The sequence below is a fragment of the Meleagris gallopavo genome, chromosome 16 (assembly GCF_000146605.3).
Source record: "Meleagris gallopavo isolate NT-WF06-2002-E0010 breed Aviagen turkey brand Nicholas breeding stock chromosome 16, Turkey_5.1, whole genome shotgun sequence".
Lineage (NCBI taxonomy): Eukaryota > Metazoa > Chordata > Aves > Galliformes > Phasianidae > Meleagris > Meleagris gallopavo.
This window is the reverse complement of record NC_015026.2, coordinates 13318538-13341281: the sequence shown is the minus strand read 5'-3', so window position 1 is coordinate 13341281 and position 22744 is coordinate 13318538. Positions and strand designations below refer to the sequence as shown.

The 22744-nt window shown below is 35.4% G+C and overlaps 1 protein-coding gene across 1 annotated transcript; it reads right to left on the bottom strand.

The window, feature by feature from the left end:
• LOC104913460 (sorting nexin-29-like) lies at nt 1-20692 on the bottom strand (the record flags this gene model as incomplete). The annotated part of the gene is given in 10 exon segments (XM_031555795.1): nt 1-1636; nt 2484-2853; nt 4189-4437; nt 5274-5344; nt 7203-7383; nt 11943-12067; nt 13983-14035; nt 14842-14906; nt 20412-20445; nt 20447-20692. Coding segments are annotated over 10 exon segments (1536 nt in total), but the record flags the coding sequence as incomplete, so codon positions are not given.
• Nucleotides 20693-22744: the final 2052 nt, after the last annotated feature.

The window sequence follows — 22744 nt, the reverse complement described above, 5'->3', positions numbered from 1 at the left end:
TGACATTTGGTACATACACCTATGAACCAAATATCAGAAATCAGGTATTTCTCAGAAAAGCGTGGATAATACACATCTGTCCACAGATCCACAACTTTCAGTATCGAAACATATACATCATTGGGCCTGCCACGATGGTAGGTCATTTGAAAGGAAACAAACACCACCATCCTCCTCCTAAGAACGTATTAAGAAAAACATAAATAAATAAATAAATAAACCTACATATGCATGTATGTTTCTGCACCTCAGTGTGTAAGGTTTACAAAGATACCACAAAGCAATCCTGAATCCTTCCAGAAAACTGATTTTTGACTCTGGCTCTCTCATCTCTAATTATGTGGAAATATGATATGTCCTGACACATCTCTGAGGCATAACAGCAGACTCTGAAAACTCATTTGAACAAATAACACTGTTATATATTTGAAATATATATATATTTTGTGGGAAAATTAGAAAAAAATGAAGCACTTTATTTTTTTTCTGAGTCTCTGGCATCTTTTAAGAAGTACAAATCCTAGAATACTGCAGAGGGCAGCAGAGCATTATTTTATGAATCATTTTTATCTCATAACATAGAAGAAAATCACACTTTTTCCACAGCTGTTCAGTTAACTCTCAGAACAAATGATGCAAATCCAAAAAGCATTCAATATTTTACCATTAAAATAGATTATTTGAATGCCACTGGGAAGTTATTATTGGTCTCTGAAAGGAGAATGCATACTCAAAGTTTATAGAAGGCAATGTTTTATAAACAGCTAGCAAATATCAACTCCATACATTTCTGAGGAAGTTGTTTGTTTGTTTGTTTGTTTTTTGACTCTACCTCTACCCATTCTCATTGCTTTCTTCAAGATCTGGTCTTCAAGATATGGTCCACACCATTCTTTAAATGCAGTACCCAAAAGTGCAGAGGCCACCAGAGCATAAACTTACAAGTGACTCTTTCATTTAAGCATCTCAGCATGAAAACGTGCTTTCAGTGCAGAATCACAACACTGCTAATTCATTATAGACTTGTAACCCACTATAACTCCCATAACTTTTTCCAAATAAGTATTTCCTAGCCAATCACTCCCCATCCTGTTTATACAGAGATAACAATTCTGTCGAATTACATTCAATATTTAGTAGTTTCTCTGATCTTCAAGGTCAAATTAAATTACCAAACAACCTTTTAGCTTCTTCCAGCTTGCTGGCATCTACCAATTGGATAAGGACACTTCCTATTCAACCATTCAAATAATTAGCAAAATACCACGCATACAAAACTACAGCTTAATGACAATAGATCTCTGGTCTATTTTCATATGGATAAATCCTCTTCAACTAACCAGCTTAGATATGAGCTATGTATAAGACTACTGAAATGAAGAACTTTGACTACTGTCTAGAAAAAAAAACTTGAACATCTTGTCCAGTTTGTACAATGCCATGCTTCTTTACCACTGCTGCATGTTAGAAATTTCATTACAAAGCTTGTTGACATTACATACAATTAAAATATTTACCAGTTTGGGAGTAAGAGTCAGCAGCACTGACAGGAAACAGAACATCTGAGTCATAATTCAGGACCTGCAGAGGAGTCCAACTGCATATCTCAGAATTGCATGTGACTATTTCATGAGGCCTATACAGAAAAACAAAAACAAATATTACACAGTCAAAGATTTCCACAATGCTCATAATTCTTTCAGAGATATGATTGCATGAAAAACCTTTATTTCATTCTCGCTGCCAATTTCTTAGTTCAGATGTGCATAAATTCACAGAAGACACACAAAAATTCCTTATAGCAGCCTTCTAGAACTTAAAGTGGCCTTACAAAAAATATGAGGGATTCTTTATCAGGAAGTAGTGACAGAACAAAGGGTAATGGTTTTTAAACTAAAAGAGGGTAGTTTTAGATTGGACATTAGGAAGAAAGTCTTTTCCATTACAATGATGAGACACTGCAACAGGTGGTCCAGTGGAAGGTGCTCCTGCCCACGGCAGGGAGGCAGAACTCAATGATTTTAAGGTCCTTTCCAACCCAAACTATTCTATAACTCTGTGATTTGAAGATCAGACTATTCCAAACTATCAGTTTTATGATTTTGTCTTGATTAACATTACTCTGATACTAGCAGGCTCTGCTTAAAATATATGGGTTTTCTATGAAACCAAACTAAAGCTGGTATCACACTAAGAATAAGTAAATGTCAAATAAGTCAGGACTGCAGCTTTGCAAAAATTCTGGAAACTGAGAATCTCATGGAGAACAAATCCGAAATATCAAGATTCTGATTTTAGGTGAAACAGAAATGCAAAATATTCCCAAATTAGTCCAAATAGTTTAAACAAAGAACAAATAACAAAAAAGAAAAAAAAAAAATCTACCAGGATTTTTGTTAGTTACACAAATTTGCCAGTGACCATGAAACTAGAAGATAAAAAGAGAAAAATTTACCACTGGTTTCTTCAATAAAGTTACTTACCTTTCAGAAGATTCATTTTCCGCTTCTGTGCCTTTATTTCCTAATGTTTTTCCACATAGTTCATCTTCATCTGCATCTTCATCATCAATACTTTTCACATCTAGTTTCTGGTATTCATACTCTCCATTCATGAAAACAGAATTACTTTTCCACGAGTGGTTACTTTCATTCTCATTAGAATTTTTTCCATGATTGGTTTCAGATGAGGGTAATATAAAAACTGAAGATCTATCTAAACTCTCCTCTGAACTTTGTCCCATAATAGGGGTTTTTGTGGCATCCCCCAGATTTAGTTCATCATTTTCTTCATCAAATGAGATTATATTTGTCACCCTCTTCTTCTTTTTTCGATCTCTCTTATATTTCAATTCTATTAGCAACATAAAAGTTTACATATTTTAAAAAAGAAAAACAAGAAAAAAAAGGATGTATTACATTAACAGAACTCATGTACTGAATGAGTTTACAAAAGAAGAAAGAATCCATTTAATGAGGCATTTCATTATCTTTCCATACACATCAGTCTTTAAATCTACCAGTTTTATGTACTTAACGGAACTCAAATTTTAAAAATTATTTTTGAGGCGCATGTATAATAGTATTCAATTGGAAGTGGAAAAAGTAGTTCAACAAACAACAAAATGAAATTCAAGAGAAAAAGCCTCTCAGGTACCTACTCCTATAATAAGTGTGTATTTCAGAGTTATGTCTAACAACAGGAAAAAAGTCGTGAAATATTCCTGGGAAATGATGATGACAAAGATGACAAAATATACCTTCATTACTTTTGAAACTGACAATCATAGAGTCCTTAGAGTTTTAAGAGACTTTTAGAGGTCATCTTACTATAACTCCCCTGGAATGAACAGGGACATGCACAGCTAGATCAGGCTTGCCTTGAAAGTCTCCAGGGATAGAACATCAACCACAAAACTAGGCAACCTGTTCCAGTGGCTCACCACCCTCACTGAAAAGACTTTTTCCTTATACCTAACTTAAATCTACCCTCTTTAAAGTTCAAGCCATTTCCTGTTCCATCACCACAGACCATGCAAGAGAGTCTACAGACTCTGCTGAAGACTCTAATGTATAATAAATATCACATTTTGATTAATTTTAAATTACAAGGCATTAAAATATCGGGCCCTTGTCAGTGATGGTGCCCTGCAAAGTGGTTACAACACTAGCACATTTAAAGTCCAAGAAAAGCTACGAGTAATTTTTCATTTGTGGTAATTACCTGTTTCATATAGGAGTTTAGACTATAAATGTAGGTGCTGCTTGAAGACTACAAGCTAAATTTTTTTTTTTTATCTGGTATATAACAACAGTTTAGATGGCTAATGAAATGCCATAAGTAATCAAACTAAAAATGAAAAATCATTACATCAGACACTGCAAGGCATAATCTTATGAGTAAGAAGTTGAAATTCAGGTCACAATTACAGCACCAACAAGATAGTCTCGCTTCCCTCTTGCATTGATAAAAGGAAGCTAAAATAAATATTAGTTTCCTATTATCCACACCTGTACTTTCAAAAACAAAATTGAGAAAGAGTCAACCACACCTAACATTTCAACTGTTTTGTATGCACAGCACATGCATTTTTTAGATTTTTTTTTTCATAACAAATTAATGTTATGGAAATATAGACACACATTAATATAAGTTTTTGAATGACATAAGTGTAGCAAAAATGCTTACCAGCATTTACATTCTTTGAGAGAACAGGAAGCGGGTCAGTGTCTTGATCAGGTTTTATGAGAATGGAGACAGCAGAGGATGCAGTTATCTCTCTAAGAAGAGTGCTAACACCCTGAGTGGATTCTTTCAATATTGAGGTTACATTTTGCGTTGATTCCTTTAACAGATCAGACACTGTGGGTGCGCATTTGCTTTGTCCATTTAAATCCCTGTTATCAATGTTGATTGCAAACAGAATGGAGTTCAGACCTTCAGATAAAAGATGGGAAAAAAGTAAGACCAATACTCCACTTCACATAAAAGTTACAGAAATAAAACCTAGGTATACAACAACCCTGACAGGTAAAATATTTTTTCTCCAAGTTTTCCTACCGTTCTCTGTGCATGAATTCTTTCTCTTCCACATATCATTCAGTCTTTCTAAAATACTACTCAAGCGTTTTCAAGTTCTGAATTTATCTTTACTTACACAGTTCACAGTACTTTTCGAGTATGTAATATGCAGCTGAACTGGTTTATTTATAGTCTTTTAAATCTTCACTGCAGCCTTAAAATTTGTTGGATCCTATACTTCATGAATAAAAACCTGTGAATTCTATCTTGCACAGGGAAGCATATGATAATGTATCTCAGAAAAACGACGTACACAGTAACAATACGCAGCTTCTGAGACCTAACTCCAGAAAATTAAGCTATATGTTGCCAGGTCTTACTCTTTTTTCCAGCACGTTTATCTGCATTCTGGGTCTGACTAAAAAAATCCTACCTCTATTATTCTTTTCAGATCAAGAGCAACCCATTTTTTCTACAAATCAAAACAGTTTTAGAGGAAGAAAAAAATTATCCTTAGTAGCAAAGGCTCAGAAAATCCATCTGAAACACTTTGGAACCTATACAAAAGCTAGACCCAGTACTTTGACAATTCATAACATTAACTGGCATAATACCTTTACTGTTTACCCTGAATGTGTATCTAATGCATATTCTCCACTTAAGCTAACAGAGAAAATCCTTACAACTGAAACAGAAATGATGTCTCAAAATGAAACAGTTTTCCAAAATAGAAGTATATACAGAGGTGTTACCAGCTGCCATTGTAGGGATCATACTAGAACGTTCTTCATCCATCATAAAAGACCAGTCTTCATAGAAGACACTACGATAAGGGAAAGGGAAAGAATATTGAGTTGAACACTTACCATATATTCCACTTTCAAAACTCTGAAAAATAAGTATGACTACACCAACAAATCAAACATATATCACAGTTACTCCCTGAACTTCTGAAATATTTAGGACTGTCTAAACAATCACAGTAAATAAATATGCATTTCTTTAGGTGAAAAATATGAGATTCACTGAAATTGTATTTTATCTGTGGTTGTAGCTCTACGTCTTTTTTATTGGGTAAAAAAAAACAAAACACTTATGGCAAGGAGGTTCATACTACAATAGTAGTCACAATTGTTTGTCAATGTCTATTGCTGCTATTCCACATACAGAAGTTTTAAAATAATTACAGTTGACTTTATGGTCACCAGACATTTACAAAGCATGAGAATGCATGAACACAACCTAAATATCTTATTAATTTTGACAAGCTGTTTCAACACCCAAAACCACATCAATTACCCTAAATCATTAGAGTCAACAAGGAGTTTGGATGCAAGGAAAAGAAACTTCACAGTGAACAAAATGTTAGTTGTTCTAAATCCAGTCCTTTTTAGTAGCAGGATGCTGTATTTCAGCTGTCAGCTTTCAGATTTAAAAAAAAAAAACAAAAAAACATAAAAACAGACAGCAAGAAAGATCTCAATCTACACTAAACAGAATAGAATATAGAATAGAACAGAATCTACATAAAACATAATAGATTCACTTAAGTTTTCAAAACAGATAAGAGTCCAGGATGTAAACCGAGTTTACAAATTTCAAATTTCACTTGAATTCAAGTAACATATCTTAAATATTCTACAATAAGCATTTTTTGAAACAAGGGTTCAGGTACAATGCTCAGAGTGCTAACAGTCTTGCTACAGCACATACACTGTTACAGGCATCAGAGTCCTAAGTGACCAAGTAATCCAAATCACAGATCTCTCTGACAACTAAAATCTGAAAACTGTTGTAAATCTTGCTTTGTCCCTATTTGACTTCATTTCAAAATTTGTTCCACAAGAAAGCAACAGAGGGCTGGAATAGACTGAAAGGTACTAAAGAGATCAGTTCTGAAAGTATATTCATTGGTCAATGCAAATGGAAATAGAGCTTTTCTGCTGAATTCACTGAGTAGCTCAAGCTCAACAATTAGAATAATAAATGCCACAGATTTAAAAAAAAAAAAAAAAAGGATTGTAATACGTATAACAGAAAAGGTAAGACTCAGGCAAGAATGAACATTTTTGTGTATTCTGCACATCCGAAGTATCTTAGGTTTTCACAATACAAAATAAATTATTCATGTAGTAATTCCATAAAAGAAAGTTCATAAAACATTTTCAAGTAACCTACAGAAGTAGCTACCTACTGCTTGAATGGCAGAGCTTTTAAACTACAGGGTAAGCATCTCCAAGCAGGCTACAGGTACTACTAAAATAAAATCAAGGCTGAAATACTACATGATTTCATTAGAGTGAGGGAGGCACTCAAAGTCTCTTTCATAATGGTATTAGAGTATCAGAGAGAACAACTGCTCAAAGAGCAGGAAAGAGAGTCAGGAAAGTGGATGGAAATGGATATAGAAGAATATATTCTCACATGCAAGAATGAAGCCAGTTCCAGGTCACACATATATTTGAGCCACTATCTCAGTGACTCAAAATTTCAAAAATGAACAAAATAAACATATGTGAGGTTAAGTGGGATAACTAGAATAGAAATAATACTATATATTATTACAATTGTATTTGTATGTGGAGTTTTTTCTGTTGGTATTTTGATGACTTTTCAGTCTCAATATTTCATTTGTCAATACACACACAATTCCTGCATTACAATGACATCAAATACAGTACCTAAGCCGATTCTTGTCTGCAAGTAGCATATGAACATATCTTTCTAGGGAATGTTCATTCAATGCACAGCGCAACCAAGCCCGACCTCTGCCGATATCTGTAGTAATTGTCTTCAGAGAGTAAAAGCGCTGTAGTTCGTGTTTATTCAGAAATTCTTTCACATAGTACCAAAACACTGGCTCTGCAGAAAACCAAAACAAAAGCACCACAGTAAGCTCTTGTTTCATCTACAATGGTAGCTCGGAAAGTAATGCCTCCTATTTGACTCAGTGAAAACTACAACAGATCCAAAGAGCACAATAACACTGTTTGACAGAGCAAATTCTCAAAACACTATTTTTCAACAGTCACCACCATTATCTGATTCACACAGATGAGCAAATTGAGATGTTCTTCATTTCATGCTGCGGCAGCTGTACATGGCTGTCTGGAAACACTGCTTTCCTTTCACGTCACCGTTACCACTGCTGAAATGCACCACCCACTGCCTCACTATGCTCACATCCATTGCATGGTGAACACATTCACACACACCCATGAATGCCAGTGAGTGCAATTTTTTCCCATATGGAGGAATTCCATTCCACACCCTGCCTTTATACACACCTCCATGTTAGACACCATTTTGTCAGACAGCCCCTCTGCTACCATCTGTTGCACAGAACAAAACATAGTGGGAAGGTTCAGCCTTTGTTGCCATCCCACCAACATCCATCTCTTATGCTTTAAGCCAGTATCATAAAACAGGAGGCATTACTTTATGAGCAACCCAAATATTTTACTTTCTTCTATCAAAGCTTACTTTGCAAGTTTCATTACATATTATTTCGAAACAAAGACTGATTCACACAATAAATTATCTCCAATATTCCCAATTGAATAAATCTCAACAAAATAAATTTACCATGCAATTTTATATATTGTTCCCTGATTGTTTTATAACTTGAAAAAAGGTAAATCATTTACTACCTACATATAACTCTCCAGTTAAACACATTATTTATTTATACAGAATTTAGGCCACTTAAGCACTTAGAACTTGTCACTTCACAGAAGACACCAAGCACATTGAAGGATTCGACCCTACATTCTAAAATAATCATATTCAAGTTGCAAAGTATATTTAAACTAGTATTTCACTCAAGAAACAGATTCACACCTGGGAAAATCCTATGCAAAGGAAAAAACGCTTCTAGAACTCTTTTTTATTGTTCTCTGCAAAATGATAAAATCTGTGTAGAAAGGAATGGGTAGATCCATAATTTGCAGACATGCAAAGGATAAAGTAAAGTGTTAAATATAAAAGGCAACAATACCCCTTCCCACGAAAATACTTTCCTTGCACTGCCCCAAACATTGATTTTTTTTTTTTAAATTTTTTTTTTTTTGTTCAGTTAGAGAAGTATTTGAAAGCTGAAAATTTATACTGTCAGTAATGTATTAAGAAACTGAATTTAGGGTAGACAGGCCTTCAAGAAAAAAAAATATGTATCTCAGAATCACAGAATTGTAGGGGTTGGAAGGGACCAATATGAGTATGAGAAAGCCAAGAATTCTTTTAGAAGTTCAAAACATCAATCGGTCAAGGAAGACAAGCACACATTCCTTTGACAGGTTAATGAAGGTCACTGTCCAACTTTTTCTTTAATAAGTTAACAAAAAAGGAAAAATTCTAATGTAGGAGTGAATTGTTCACTATCACCTTAAATATCATGCTGACTTCTGATCACAATCTCAATGTAGGCAGCATAAAGATGACATTTATAGGAGAGTAAAAAATTTCGTCGGAGGCACTGAAAAAAATTCACATGCAAAAGAGAAAATGGACAGATTCTGTCACTCCTTATCACATTTCTAAATCATTTTAATGTAGTTGCAGTATCAGGAAAAGGTCATCCCTGATGTTCCCCTTTTTCTCTTCTAAATAAAGAGCATGCAGTCAGGTTTCAAAGAGGTTTTTAATACAGGTTATGATTTCTGGTCAAATACACTCATTTGGGGGTACAATTTTATTTATTAATCTCTACTGAAAGCCATTAGATTACTAAAGTTGTCGACAGTGCCATAGTTTTTGAAAACTGAACAAACAGGTTAGACTCACTAGAAGTTTTGCTAATAAGATTTGGTATCTACGCAAGAATAACCCAGAATTGTTCTAAATGAGACAATGTGAAATACAGGAAACATAGAACTGCCAACCACAAAAACACTGAGTTTGGAAGAGGCGTCTGGCTGTCACCTGGCCCAAAACCCTGCTTAAGCAGCGTCAACGACAGCAGGTTGCCCAGGACCACATGGCATGCAAACTACGGGTATACCTGGCTGAACTAGAACTTAATAGACAGATTAACATGTAAAATAATAAGGAAGTCCACAGAATAGATTAGAGCGTTAAAGCATCCTGTGTCATATGCCTTTGACTACAGCTTATTTGATCTGCATTGAAAGTCAAATACATATATCCCAAAAAAGAAAGTAGACCATAAAATGTTGGATTTGTATCAAGTGAACAATGATTTAATGATTTCATTTTTTCATACTAACAACAGAATTTGTTTTTCTGTCTTGCTAAAAGTCAAAACAATGCAAAAGAAGGAAGTGAAATTATTACAGGAACAGAAAAAATAAGCAAGTTTCCTCTTATGCTGAGAGTGAAACTTAGTGTTTCTTGGTACCCTATTTATTTACAGATATCAAGGATTCTGACCATCAGTTTTTAACCAAATCTATTCAGTGGAAATTAAGTTGAGGCATATATCCCAAGTCTTTCCACAACATCCTTGTTGAAAAAAGATGATGCAAGTGGCATTTTCAAATGAACACATTCTTTTCAAAAGTAGAATTAAACGAAAATTCAAGTCCTAACAGGTGATACTAAATTTCATAGCAATTTCATGTAATTTCATGTAATCCTATACATATTATTTATATGCAAGATTTATTTTAATTTCAGTAAAATACAATTTCTATAATTTTTACTATAGGCAAACACTTGTTATGCAACTCATCCAAATATTAATCACTTTGTGAAAACATCCAATGTAGTTTTTCTTCTGTCACAGTTCCAATAGCTACAACATTGCTCAATGAATCATTAATCAGCACCAATGAGCAACAATGTCCAAAATTTAGAGCACAGACAGCAAAGTGATCAGTTTGAAGCCAGGCTCATCAACTTCTTATACAAAGAAAAGAAAAACAATTCACACCATTCAGCAATTGTGCATTTCAATTTCAGACAATTAAAGAATAGTTTCTTATTTGACTGCATCAAGTTAGAAGATTACTTGAGATTATTTACAGAATTGGAAATACTAGTTTCCTGATGGATAACACTCCAAACAATCTCACTTAACCTCATAGATGTTTGCTGGACTGCAGACCTCCTGAGGACAATTCCAACCTTAATTAGCCTATGAACCTCTGAATCTGTGCAGTAAAAAAAATGCTAAAAAAGTATCACTGGCAGGAAGGTTTCAGTAAGTCTAGTATCTTTAATAAGGCAGAGACAATGGAAAAGTTCAGCTATTTAGAATCTTTTAGCAATACTGCCCTAATATGTTTTGAAGTGAATTCTGCAGCGAATGCAACCACATTTTAATATCAGCTACAGCATTCATTCTCACATAAATTTAACCTATGAAGACAAATGAAGAGTATAAAAAGAGAATAAAAAGTTAAATGAAGAGATACACAAGCGAATAAAAACATACAGAATAAATGAAAAAATCGGTAAATATTCTGTAAACCTCTGAATTGTTTTACTTGTTAGGTAGAATCTGCCCATTATTAAGTAAAAGAAATGCAGATTTCTCTAAAAGCATAAATCCTTTAGTTCCTCAGGAAAGCTAAGCCTCTAGGCTCTAACCTATCAGAAGAAAGGTCACCACACAAAGACCCATCAGTTCACCCTATCATCAACAGGATACACTGTTAGAGAAATTTAAAGCAACACTAAAACTTATGCATAAAGCATTAAGGTAACACCTATTAAAAGCAATTGCATGTTGTAACGGGAAGTTGTATTTGGAGATTAAAGCATATAGTTACATAGAGTATTAAAAACAAACAAAAAAAACCCACCATGTGTTACATATTTCAAAAAGAAACACTTTATCATAAGATGTGGATACTGGTTAAGAAATTATAGAACATTAATTGTAAACCAAATTTCACATCAAAATTAGTGATGATGAGTATCTGTACATACTTCTAATAAAAAACAAGGCGAGCCTCAAAATGAAGGCACAAAAATAAAGGAATCATTTTTTAAAAAAAATTTATAAAAAAATAACTGCCCTGGCTGACCGCCCAATAAAAGCAACAAAAGTTTCGCTTTTAAAATGGCATCGATACTGAGAGGTCAAATTGTTCTGATGCTAAAGAAAATGGCAGTTAAAGAACAGAGTAAAACAACATTAAGAATGAAACCACTCGAGTATAAACAGCACAACTGCACAATATTCATTCCTACCAGATGTCAAAATAAACTTGCCAATGATATTATCCATGATGGAACTATAGGAAGTGCACATTTTCAAATTCCAAAACTCACAGAAACTTAATATGAAAGTTAAATACTAGATTAAGAAAGCAATAACCACTTTCACCCCTTAATGAAATTCCAATTATTCTACAATCTGCAGCTTGGTTCACCACTCAAAACTTCTATTTGAACTCATTCTGCTTCCTTGCACTTTTTCATTTTTTTTAATAGAATAGTTATGATTAATGAATTACCTGTTTCAGTTTTACTAGAGAAACCTGCTGCCTGTTTGATTGCTGCTGCTGTTAATGCTAATCCTCGGCTCCTCCTCAGACCGTGCTGTAACACAGCTTCAAACTGAGCGCACAAGCAAGTGACTCTGCAACAAAATTTTTACACAAATCACGTGACAACATTTCTCTAGAGCAGGTTTACTCCAAATCCCTAAGCAGAGAATGTAAAGGAAAACCTTTATTTTACATACAATGAAAGATCCTCTGCATGAATTAATCTTATTATTTGCAAAACAGTACAAACATAGCCGAACCCACAGTCTCACCATGGCTATTAAAGCTAAAACACAAACTACATTCAGGAGAATTAGTGATATGAAGTTATCTGCACCTGCTACAGTGTTTTTTAGCTATGGTAATTCAGTTTTGGATTACCTAATTTTCATGCAAGGCAATTATATATGTATAAATATATTACACATGCAATAAATTATTTTCTGAAAATATACTAAAATGTCCTATACAATTAGATGACAATTTTGATGCTTGCATTTGTACATTATAATTCAAGTCCTGGAAAATAAATGAACATTGTAATGGTCCTCAGAAACTTTAGGCATTGGAAAATAAGCACAACTTTCCAGCGATGCTGTTCTTTATGATGATATTTTTAAATTCCTGATTTTTTTTTTAATAATCCACTTACTAAATGTTTTCATACAATTAGTAACACTAAGAAGATTAGTTTTAAAGCTCAGTCTGCCAAAACAAGGATTTCTACTGTAACCTACAGAATACAATAAGGCCTAAGGTATAAAGGAAATTAGATCTCCAACAGAGTTTGCACTGATTTTCTCCAAGTTTTATTTTTGCCAGTGAATAAACAGTACTTAAAACCTAAGTTTTAAGAAAGTTGTCACTGGCTGCAAAAACTGCTTTCAAAAAGGAAGGAAAAATACTTGAACTAAAATTAAGCAATCAAATAAGAAGAGCTAATGAGGTGGCTCAGAACTCTGCTTAAGCGTTCTAAAACAACGGAGTTTCATTCAAGGATACAAAAAAGCAGTGGATCTTTAGAAGAGCACTAAAAAAGAACAGAAGTCACATATCTACCATAATTGGGCAGAGCAGTAGAGCTTTTAAACGTGTATTGCTTCAAGTACATCTATGTTATGAAAACTTTACATCACAATGCTAATAAAGTAGAATAAGATTTAAACTATTCTCAAGAAGAATTTTGAGTAGGTATGACTGATTTTTGCTAAGCATAAATAGTGCTCTTGAAAATGGAAATTCTAGCAGACACGTGATCCAAAAAAAAAACAAATCTACTTGACTTTTCATTTCTGAAAAAGCCGGACAGAAATGAGATTCTGGGGAAGAGTTCATATTATTAAAAATTGACATGCACTGAGAACAAAAGCAAGAAAACCATGCAGCACTTTCAACAGAATTTAGCCACTAGAATGGAATAATAATAAAAAAAAAAATCAAGTATTCTGCAATGCCCAATATACATGCACATTTATCTCATACATCTAGAGTATTTACTAGGTAGTGGGATACAGGTGTGTTAAATTAATACTGAAAAACATGGAGAAGTCTAGACTTCTAGACAAAGAACTCTAAGAAATTTTAACTTCAAAAACAACAACAAAAAAAAAAGGCTATGAGAACAAAATGCTGAGCACTGTGGATTTTACTTGATTTTGATCTAAACTCTCAGACTATCTTCATTTTCAAAATTATCTCACAAATAACAATATATCACAGTAATAATCCAAACACTGTGACATAACAGACACATGTATCTATCAGTGAAATTTCCACTTCCTTTTAATTGTGAAACAGAATACCTGTACTACATCCTGGTAGAAGGTAGGCGTTTATTTGGAAGTTGGTTTGGCTTTTTTTAGTAGTTGTTTATTTTGCTGTTTTGTTTTGGTTTGTTTGTTTGTTTTGGGGAATGGAGCTTGAGTGTACTAGGTATTTTGGGCCCTATATTTTAGGTAATTATGATGCATAATTTAAGTACATTAAGAATTTCTTGGAATACTTTACCTGCTATCAGAATCTGAAGCTATTTCTTTTCTTCCTCCAAACCGTATTTGACACTGCAATAAAGAGACTTTAAGAACGTTTTGTTACCGTAACACACACAATACATTGAAATATTGCCATTTAAGAAATAAAAATTCATGACAAAAAGAAAACAGTACAAGATAGATTATTACAAAATACACTCTGCAACCAAAAATTGCTTTTTAGCATCACATTCCACTAACAGACTACCCTAGCAGTTCACATATATTCTCGCTAGACACAACACCATACCTGCATTATCTGAAGAAAAAAAAATAAGTAAAAATTATTACTTTTGAATTTTAAATGTATACCCATAGAAACAAAAAAAATGCTGCCACTTGGCCCAGTGCTACAATTATAGAAGAACTATTCTCTATAAAACATATGATTAGCTCACTTTCAAGGCATTCTTTTACCTTCCATGCTCTTTTAAGTTGAACTAAATCTATTATACCTATATGCTGAACTTCCTGTTGATACAAAATTAATCAATCAATCAATCAATCCCATTTTTACCGTTCGCTGAAACCCCAGCGTGAAGAAATAAAGTTGATACTTTATGATGCTATCCAATTTAGCCCTCACAGAACACAATTTATCTCAGACATGTAATAAGTACTACAAATATAACTTGTCTACACAACAAATTTAAATAAGCTCTGCAGAACACTCATCTGCTAGCAGACACAAAAATTCAGCAGTACTGTACAAAAGACAAGGTTTCTTCTTTGTCTGGTAAAAACTAAAAATAAAATAAAGGCAATAACATATCCTGTCAGTACTGATAACACAGAATATTGTAGAATACTGTAGAAACATTGATTGGATTTCTCACCTGCTTAACTGCATCCAATAACCGTTCTAGAAGAAACTGCCTTTTCGTGTCATTGTTTTGTGAACCTGAAAATTCAACAAAATTCTATTATTTGAAAATAAATAAAATTTTAAGAGAAGTATATTGTGGTCAACAGTAGTGCCCTAAAAAACGTCCTTCATATGCCAGTTATTCCATTAAATTTATACTTTAATTTTCTCTAAGTAAAATGATGTAGTATAAGTCTGTATTTTGATGTTTCAGGTAACCTTTCACTAACATGCAGGAGTACTGTTTGAAAAATAATCTAAATTCTTATTTTAATAAGAATGGTTTCATGATACAGAGTATACTGTAGCTGGACCAAGTATAATGTAACAGCATACAGGCAGTATAGCCAGCTCCTGATGTCTTAGCACAGCTACCTGTGAGGCCATACTGCAAGGCTTGAAATAAATTAAAGATTTTGCCATTACATGTATGATGCAGTCAATACTGCAATCCCATAAATTCTCATATGGGGAAAATCACCAGTAGAGCATATCACTAGAGCACAAGAAAAGAGAAAACAGGAAAGAGACGAATTACTGTCAAACAGTTGTTAAAAAAAAAAGCCCTTAACACTTAGCTGCCAGTATAGTCTTCATCCTGATTAATACCTATAAAATTCAGTTTGTTACTATAAATGAAAATCTTTAACTTTTCCACCATTTTAACAATAAATAGCATACTACTTTGCTTGTCTAAACATGCTTTATAAACTCACATGAATATATGGAAAATTTGTGGTTTAATTAATCTATATCACCTCTAATATTTCTTCATTCAGAGCTTAGGCTCAAAAAACACCTCCAACCTGCCTGTAGTTAATTCTTTTCTCCTTTTTCTCCCAAAGAACATTTAACTAATGCATGCATGGACTGAAAGCGAATTATTAAAATTCCACATGAGTGAACTTCTCCAATCACCACATACCAAGCCCTCCAGTAAAGAGGCATATCAAAGACACTGGACCCTTCCTCTCACCGTCCAGCACTGCAAGGCGCCAACCCCAGAATTTTCTATTTTCAGAACCCTATTAAAAGCAGTTCACTCCCATCCCAACAGGAGGAAGCATCTTAAATGTGGGAGATGGGGAGTACGGATGGAAAAGCTATGTCTGTGATGCACATTATGCCAGAATTTTAAAAAGTAATAGGAAAAACCTGTAAATTTAGCTCTAAGCTTCGCAACGGTTACAGAGATTTTTAAGAAATCACACTTAAGATTCTGAATTGCTTCCCACTATGTAGACATATGATGTATGAGGTTTGGTTCTGTTAGCCAAATAACATACACAAACTCAGCTGAAGATGCAAACAACTCTCAACACTAGCAGATGACACTAGAGACAGACCTGGTACCAAGTGCGTTCTAACTTCCAAACAATTATGGCACTAAGAAGATAAAGCACAATTCATATAAACCTTACTACTCTACACTGTGCTACATCAGAGGTTAGTTTCACAAACTTGTCCTTGATATATCAAGCATCTAATGACAAAAACAGCAACATGTGCCTACCCATCTACTGGCTTATAATCAATCCCATAACTTAAAACAAGGAAAACAATTAAACCTCAAGTTTTACTACAACCTTCCGTAAACAGCAATGCCAAACATAAACGAAATGGAAGATATACCTGCTTCAACCTCATTTCCTCTACAGCCTTATGCTTTCGATGCACGTGGGAGAGCAGTTCTTGATATTGAGTTTTAGACTACATTACAACAATGCATGCAATTAATAATTTCCCAACATGAAAAACACTTCTCAAATGAAAATACTAAGTATGCGGGTTAAGTTTGTCTTACAACTGCGATCCATGTTAGCTTTTAAACTGATATTTCTTCTGATACCTTTTTGTATCTATTTGATAACATGGAAATGGTTTGCAACTTGATACCAGAATCTGAACACAGAATACAGAAAACCTCCATGAAATGATCAGCATGCTAATTAATGTTCCAAAAGACTCAAACAGCCTTAAGTTCAGACAGATTCAGAGCAGTGTAATGTCTATTTTGTCCTTACTGAACTTAAATTTGAACTAACGACAATTATGACAGCATATTATTATGACCAATAATTTCCATGGCTAGCTCAGGTCACCTTTACCCTACATAAAATAACATCCATACGAAGGGCAGCTGGAGTTTCTGATTAGTGCAAGTCTGCAGAACTCAACCGTTGCCATGTTTAACATACCAAGTTGATTCTAGACAAAAATAATTTTCAGTCTACTTTTTTTTAGAAATTGAGAAATTGTGTCATTTTTTTCAAGCAAAGCATAGATTCTTATTCTTTGTAATAAGCCTAGAAAATGTAGTACACCAACAATTTTTTGAAAATTTTAGAAATTAATTCTGACTCAAGGTAGATGGAAGGTAAAAACGAGTCTCTACCAACTCTATTAAAGATTCTGTTCTTTTGCAATCTTCACGATTTTCTAAATGAAGTCTTTAAGCAAACATGCATATATTCAGAAAAAAATACCAAGTGTGATCAGTTCTATATTGTTTAAATAACAAGTGCATTACAAAGTGACCAAAATACCCTCCTATAGATTAAGGAGAGCAAAAATCCAACTCCAGTAAAACACATACAAATACAAAACATAAGGCAAACAAAAAAAGCATTATTGGGAAAGGTGTTATATTTAAAGTACTATAGGGAAAAAAAGATTAAAAGAAGGAAGTTCATACATAACTCTAGACACACACAAAAAAAGTGAAAACATAAATATAAAGAGCAAAACCAAAAGTCTCCTCTCATCTCCAACTACTGAGTCAAAAAGTTCAAAATAGCCTCAGGTACTGCACCTGCCCCTGTAACAGAAATATCTACACACAAAGCAGACGTTCATTATGCAAGTAAGGAAAACAGGTTTTCCAGCAAATTATTTGCAAGTATGGCTGTCTTCATCATTTATACAGATTAAAAACAAAATTTCAGAATTCTCTTACATACCTCTTAAGGTCCTGTACATAAAATCTTAGGCTGTAACTGCTTTTGCTTGCTCTAGTACCAGATCAGAGGTCAACCCAGACCTGATCTGCACGCTACCCTGCAGTACTGCACTACAACTCTACTGCCTCATCCACAACAAGGATTTTCACGTGCTTTGAAACTATAATAACATGCCTAATTTTTGACAAGTACATACATCTAGTATCCTCATGTTATTTCCCTTAAAGTTCAGCTTTTAAACACTGCCCAATTAAACAGTAGTAATATAATAGCAGGTAGTATTAGCAGTATTAAGGAATGCTAAAATCTACAGGAAGTTGCCTTCACATCCACTAGGAATATACTACAGCTAAAAATACATGTTATGTATAGAGGTAGCCATCAGGAAAGGAGGTCAAACATCCAGGAGCAGCTCTTTTAAGTTTAAGGGCTAAAATTGGGTAGGGAGATAATCATAGACCATGGTGTTATTCCCTCTCCATATAACAATTCCCTCCATAAATCTTATGTTATGTTACAGTTAGCTATATTTATTTCAGATAAAGGAAACAATGACAGTTCTCTGTCCTTAACTCTTCTATTTATGTTATTCTGGAAAAAAAAACCAACAACAACAAAAAACCAACCACCACCACCAACAAAAAACCTGCATAGTATTTCATAACATTGATGTTTAACAAAGGGCAAAATTAGTATTCATTTTTTTAGCTTGACATCTAATCAAAATGGAAAACTCATACATGGGCTACACACAGGTAGATTAGCCAAGCAATTGGATTACTCCAAGCCTGAACTGAAGGGCTGAGGCTCTCCATGAGAAAACAGACTCCTAAGGACTTCAGAACTAGGTTTTAGTCGATACAGTGTCAAGACCTGAAACATTTGAGAAACTTTTTTCCCCACAGTTTGAAAGGTTTGACAGTTACTTGCATTTTTCACAACACCAATTAACAGTTCTCCACAAAATCTTTTTTTTTTTTAATCTCTCTTCTTCTAAGAGAAATACTTATTTTCTTCTTACCACAAAAATAAAACAAAGAAAATTACAGATGTTTTCATTGTCAGTTTCAGTTTCATTTTAAGTAATGGCTGCTGACCCTAAAAAGTACAGCATTTAGTTATTACAGTTAGCTCTTCAATTTTTTTCCTACCACGTTTAGCAAGCAATCTCCCCATACCTTAAATCAGGATGGAAAAAAAAGCTACAACAGATAAGACGACATTCAAGTTTCGAGAAGATATCTATTATCAAAGTTGTATAAATAAATCTATTATTGAATTTATTATTGTTTAAACAGAGCCATGAAAAGTATCTTTGATGCACCTTCCTTCTTTAGTAAAACAAACTAACTAATAATAAAACACTTATAAATGTGCTTCAAAATATATGAGTTATCTTGCCATATTTACAGCAAAATATCTATTGACTGCCAGGATCCTTCCCTCCAACCCATCAACAACTCATACTGGCCCAGTCAAGTGGCTTAAATTCCTCCAAATCTTAGGAATGCAAAGGTCAGGTAAAGAACACTGAGGCTGGAAGTGAATACCCCCACAAACAAGGCCTCGTTGTGACATCTGAGTTTGGCAAACAAACATGACAGAATCAATAAGGTTGGAAGAGATCACTAAGATCATCTAATCCAATCATCAACCATCACCACCATGACCACTACACCACATCACTCAGTGCCAGATCTTCCCTTTTCTTGAACACCTCAAGAGATGGTGACTCCACCAATCTTCCTGCACAGCCTGTTCCAGTGCATTACTATTCCTTCTGAGAAGAACTTTACCTAATATGCAATCTGAACCTCCCCAGCGTAACTTAATTAAGTCCATTGCCTCCTGCCACCTTGTTGTTATCTGGGAGAAGAGGCTGACCCCCACCTCACTAAAACCTCCTTTCAGGGAGGTGCAGAGAGCAGTAATGTCTCCCGAGCGTCCTCTTCTCCAGACTGAACAATCCCAGTTACCTCAGCTGCTCCTCGTAAGACTTGTGTTCCAGGCCCTTGGCAGCTCCACTGCCCTTCTCTGGAAACACTCCAGGGCCTCGAGGTCCTTCTTGTAGTGAGGGGCTCAGAACTGAACACCATACTCGAGGTGTAGATACACCTTAAATACTCTAAGGAACCAGTTTTTCTGCCCATCACGTTTCTCATCTGTCTCATCAATTGTACATGAATAATTTTTTCGTTTGTTTGATTAATTTATTCTTGGCCATTTCTTTTCTTTCAGTATTTATTTTCTGTGGCCTTGTACAGCCAAGGCAATGGAAATCTACGAGATCAGCGTCACTCGTGCACTGAGCTCGCCGAGGGCGGGTCACAACGCGGCTCAACTCCATCTCTACGGGGCCGCGCCTCGTTCTGCGTGGCCTGGCAGACTCCGTGCCCGCTCGCAGCCCTTAGCCCTACTGCACATAGGTGGGGAAGGCAAAGACGCCTCGGCCCTCAGTGTAGGTCCACGCCTCGCCGGGCGGGGGTCCTTGCGGCCACCTCAGCCCACAGAGCGCGCCGCAGTCCGCTGGCCGCAGGGACCCCGTGCAGCGGAGCGGGCCCCACGGGAGCCCCACACTCACCACTCATGGTGGCCGCCGGGCTCGCACCTCCAGACGTCCCTCCTCCAGACACGCTCCCTCAGCCCCAATCCGGGCCGAGCACAGCAGACGCACCGCCCCGGAAAGCCGCCCCACTGCCCCGGAAAGTAAACACGGCTCCGCGCCGGCAGCCTCCTCCCCCGCAGGGTCTCCTCCGCCCTCGCAGCGGCTGCATTCCCGCCCTCCTCTGAGGTGGCGGTAGCCCTTGAAGATTCTAAGGCGCAGCGCGCAGCAACAAGAGGCGGGAGAGCTGAGGCCGAGCGTTACGGCGTGCTGTAATCGTGTTTCAGAAACCGTGCGGGAATTGTGCAACCTCCACTATCAACGTAATGAAGTAATTTTCTTAAATTTTATGCATTCACTTCTCAGCACTATCTCCCTACTCATGCAGTGCTGTGCATTTCCACGTTGCAGCAGATCGTAGTCTTTTTGTCTAGGGCTCCTAGGTGCAACAATAATAAAAACTGTAATGGTGCTGTAGGCCTATTTCAGAGTTGTTGGCTATGTGTGGCCAGACCTATGCAGCTACAAATTTTTTTATAGAACACATTCTGAAAAATGGCTGTCAATTAAATGAAATTCTCCACCATCAGGAAACACATTGTGATTACACGTACAGTATTTCCCAGAACCACAGCCTGCTTTAGCGTGACCCAGAGATACTATCTGAACTGGGAGTAAAGACATACAGCATTCTTATTTCAAGCATCACAGGTTTATTTGAAACTAAGCTTTACAAGACTGGGGATACTATGTAGACTTCATGTCTGCCTCAAGTAATTTTCAGCATAAGATCTGGTTTTTATCATGAAACATATTATTTCAAATTTATTTAAATATCTCACATAAACAGATGGAATCTCAAGACACTGGAAGAGACATTCTACACAGAGACTTCCAGAAATTAAAAATTTGTGTTTCTAAATAATATAGAAATACTTGACTGAAGATGCACTAGAATTAGAAATAATGTGACAGTGAATGTTCAAGGCAGAGTATAACAGGAGGATGCACTAGCCTTCCCTACTGACTGCAAGTATTAATAGCTTTACTGGAATAATTGATTTATTATTATGCAGTAAAAATGTATCACTGTCATAGGCACCTAGCACCCAGAATATAGTTGCAGTAATCAAAAGATTTTGGAGTAACTAGAACAGCAGCTCCTTCTTCTGTAGCTGCTAATGGAAATTGAATTTCACACCACAGGTTTTACCGAGCCACAGTCAATACAAGTGCATTCTTCCACTGAATACATTAACGCTTCACTTTGAAGTGAGTGTGTAATTCCATCTGTATGCACACTGCTTTCAGTATTAGCCGTCAGAATATCATTCCACTCCACAGAAGAGTCTGTTATTATAAAAATGTTAATCTAGTACATATGTCACACTGTATCTAACATACAGTTTTTAAGGATCCAAGTTTCATTATGTTTCAACTATATTCCTAGCCTTAATGAAAGTTTAAAGATGTAATTATATGCAATAATATTTTGTTACAATAAAACCTAGAGTTACATGTCTCCGTGGCAGAATGTAGGCATACCAAGCATTGAACGTCCAGCTAGAGCATTTCCTGCCATGAACTCAAATTTGACTGCTCATTTATTTTGACATCTAGAGAAGCCTAATACTCCCAGAAATCCCCATCAGTGCCAATTTCATGTCATTACATCTGCTCAATCACTAATACTTAGGTGGCAGGAACTAGTTGCCTGAAAAAAAGGAGAATTTTGTCTTTCACTATTCAATCTGGGACAACTACATAAATAAATAATTTAAATTAAAGCACTTATTTTAAGCTTCAACATTAAAATAACAAAATGAAATCTCTGGATAGAATACTCAATAAAGTATTATTATGTCAATAATTATGTGTATGATGAGTGAAATTCATCCCTCAGGCCATTAGCCTAAAGTCTATGTAACCAAAAATTAGCTTCAACAAAGCTTCAACAAACTTTGTTTAGAGACTACTTTGGGGTTCTTCTGCTAATGCTTCTGGCAGCTTTTTTGCCTGACTGTACTTCAGAAATTCTGTTGGCAGAATTACATAGTATTTAACAAGGGAAAGAGAGTTTTCTGCAAAGGCTGTTGCACTCACTTCACAAACAACATTAGCTAAGCCGCACAGAGGAATTCTTCTGGCTGTAGAGTTGCTCCTACACTGGTCGTTTTGTGCTGACACAGATCTTCTGGATAGGATATGTAATTTTTTTCCCCTACTCACTAAGGCAGCTAGCTGACTTACAGTTTTCAATCTTTTAGTAAAGGCACTGTAGTTTTGTCTCAGTCCTCTCTAATTCTCTAAAG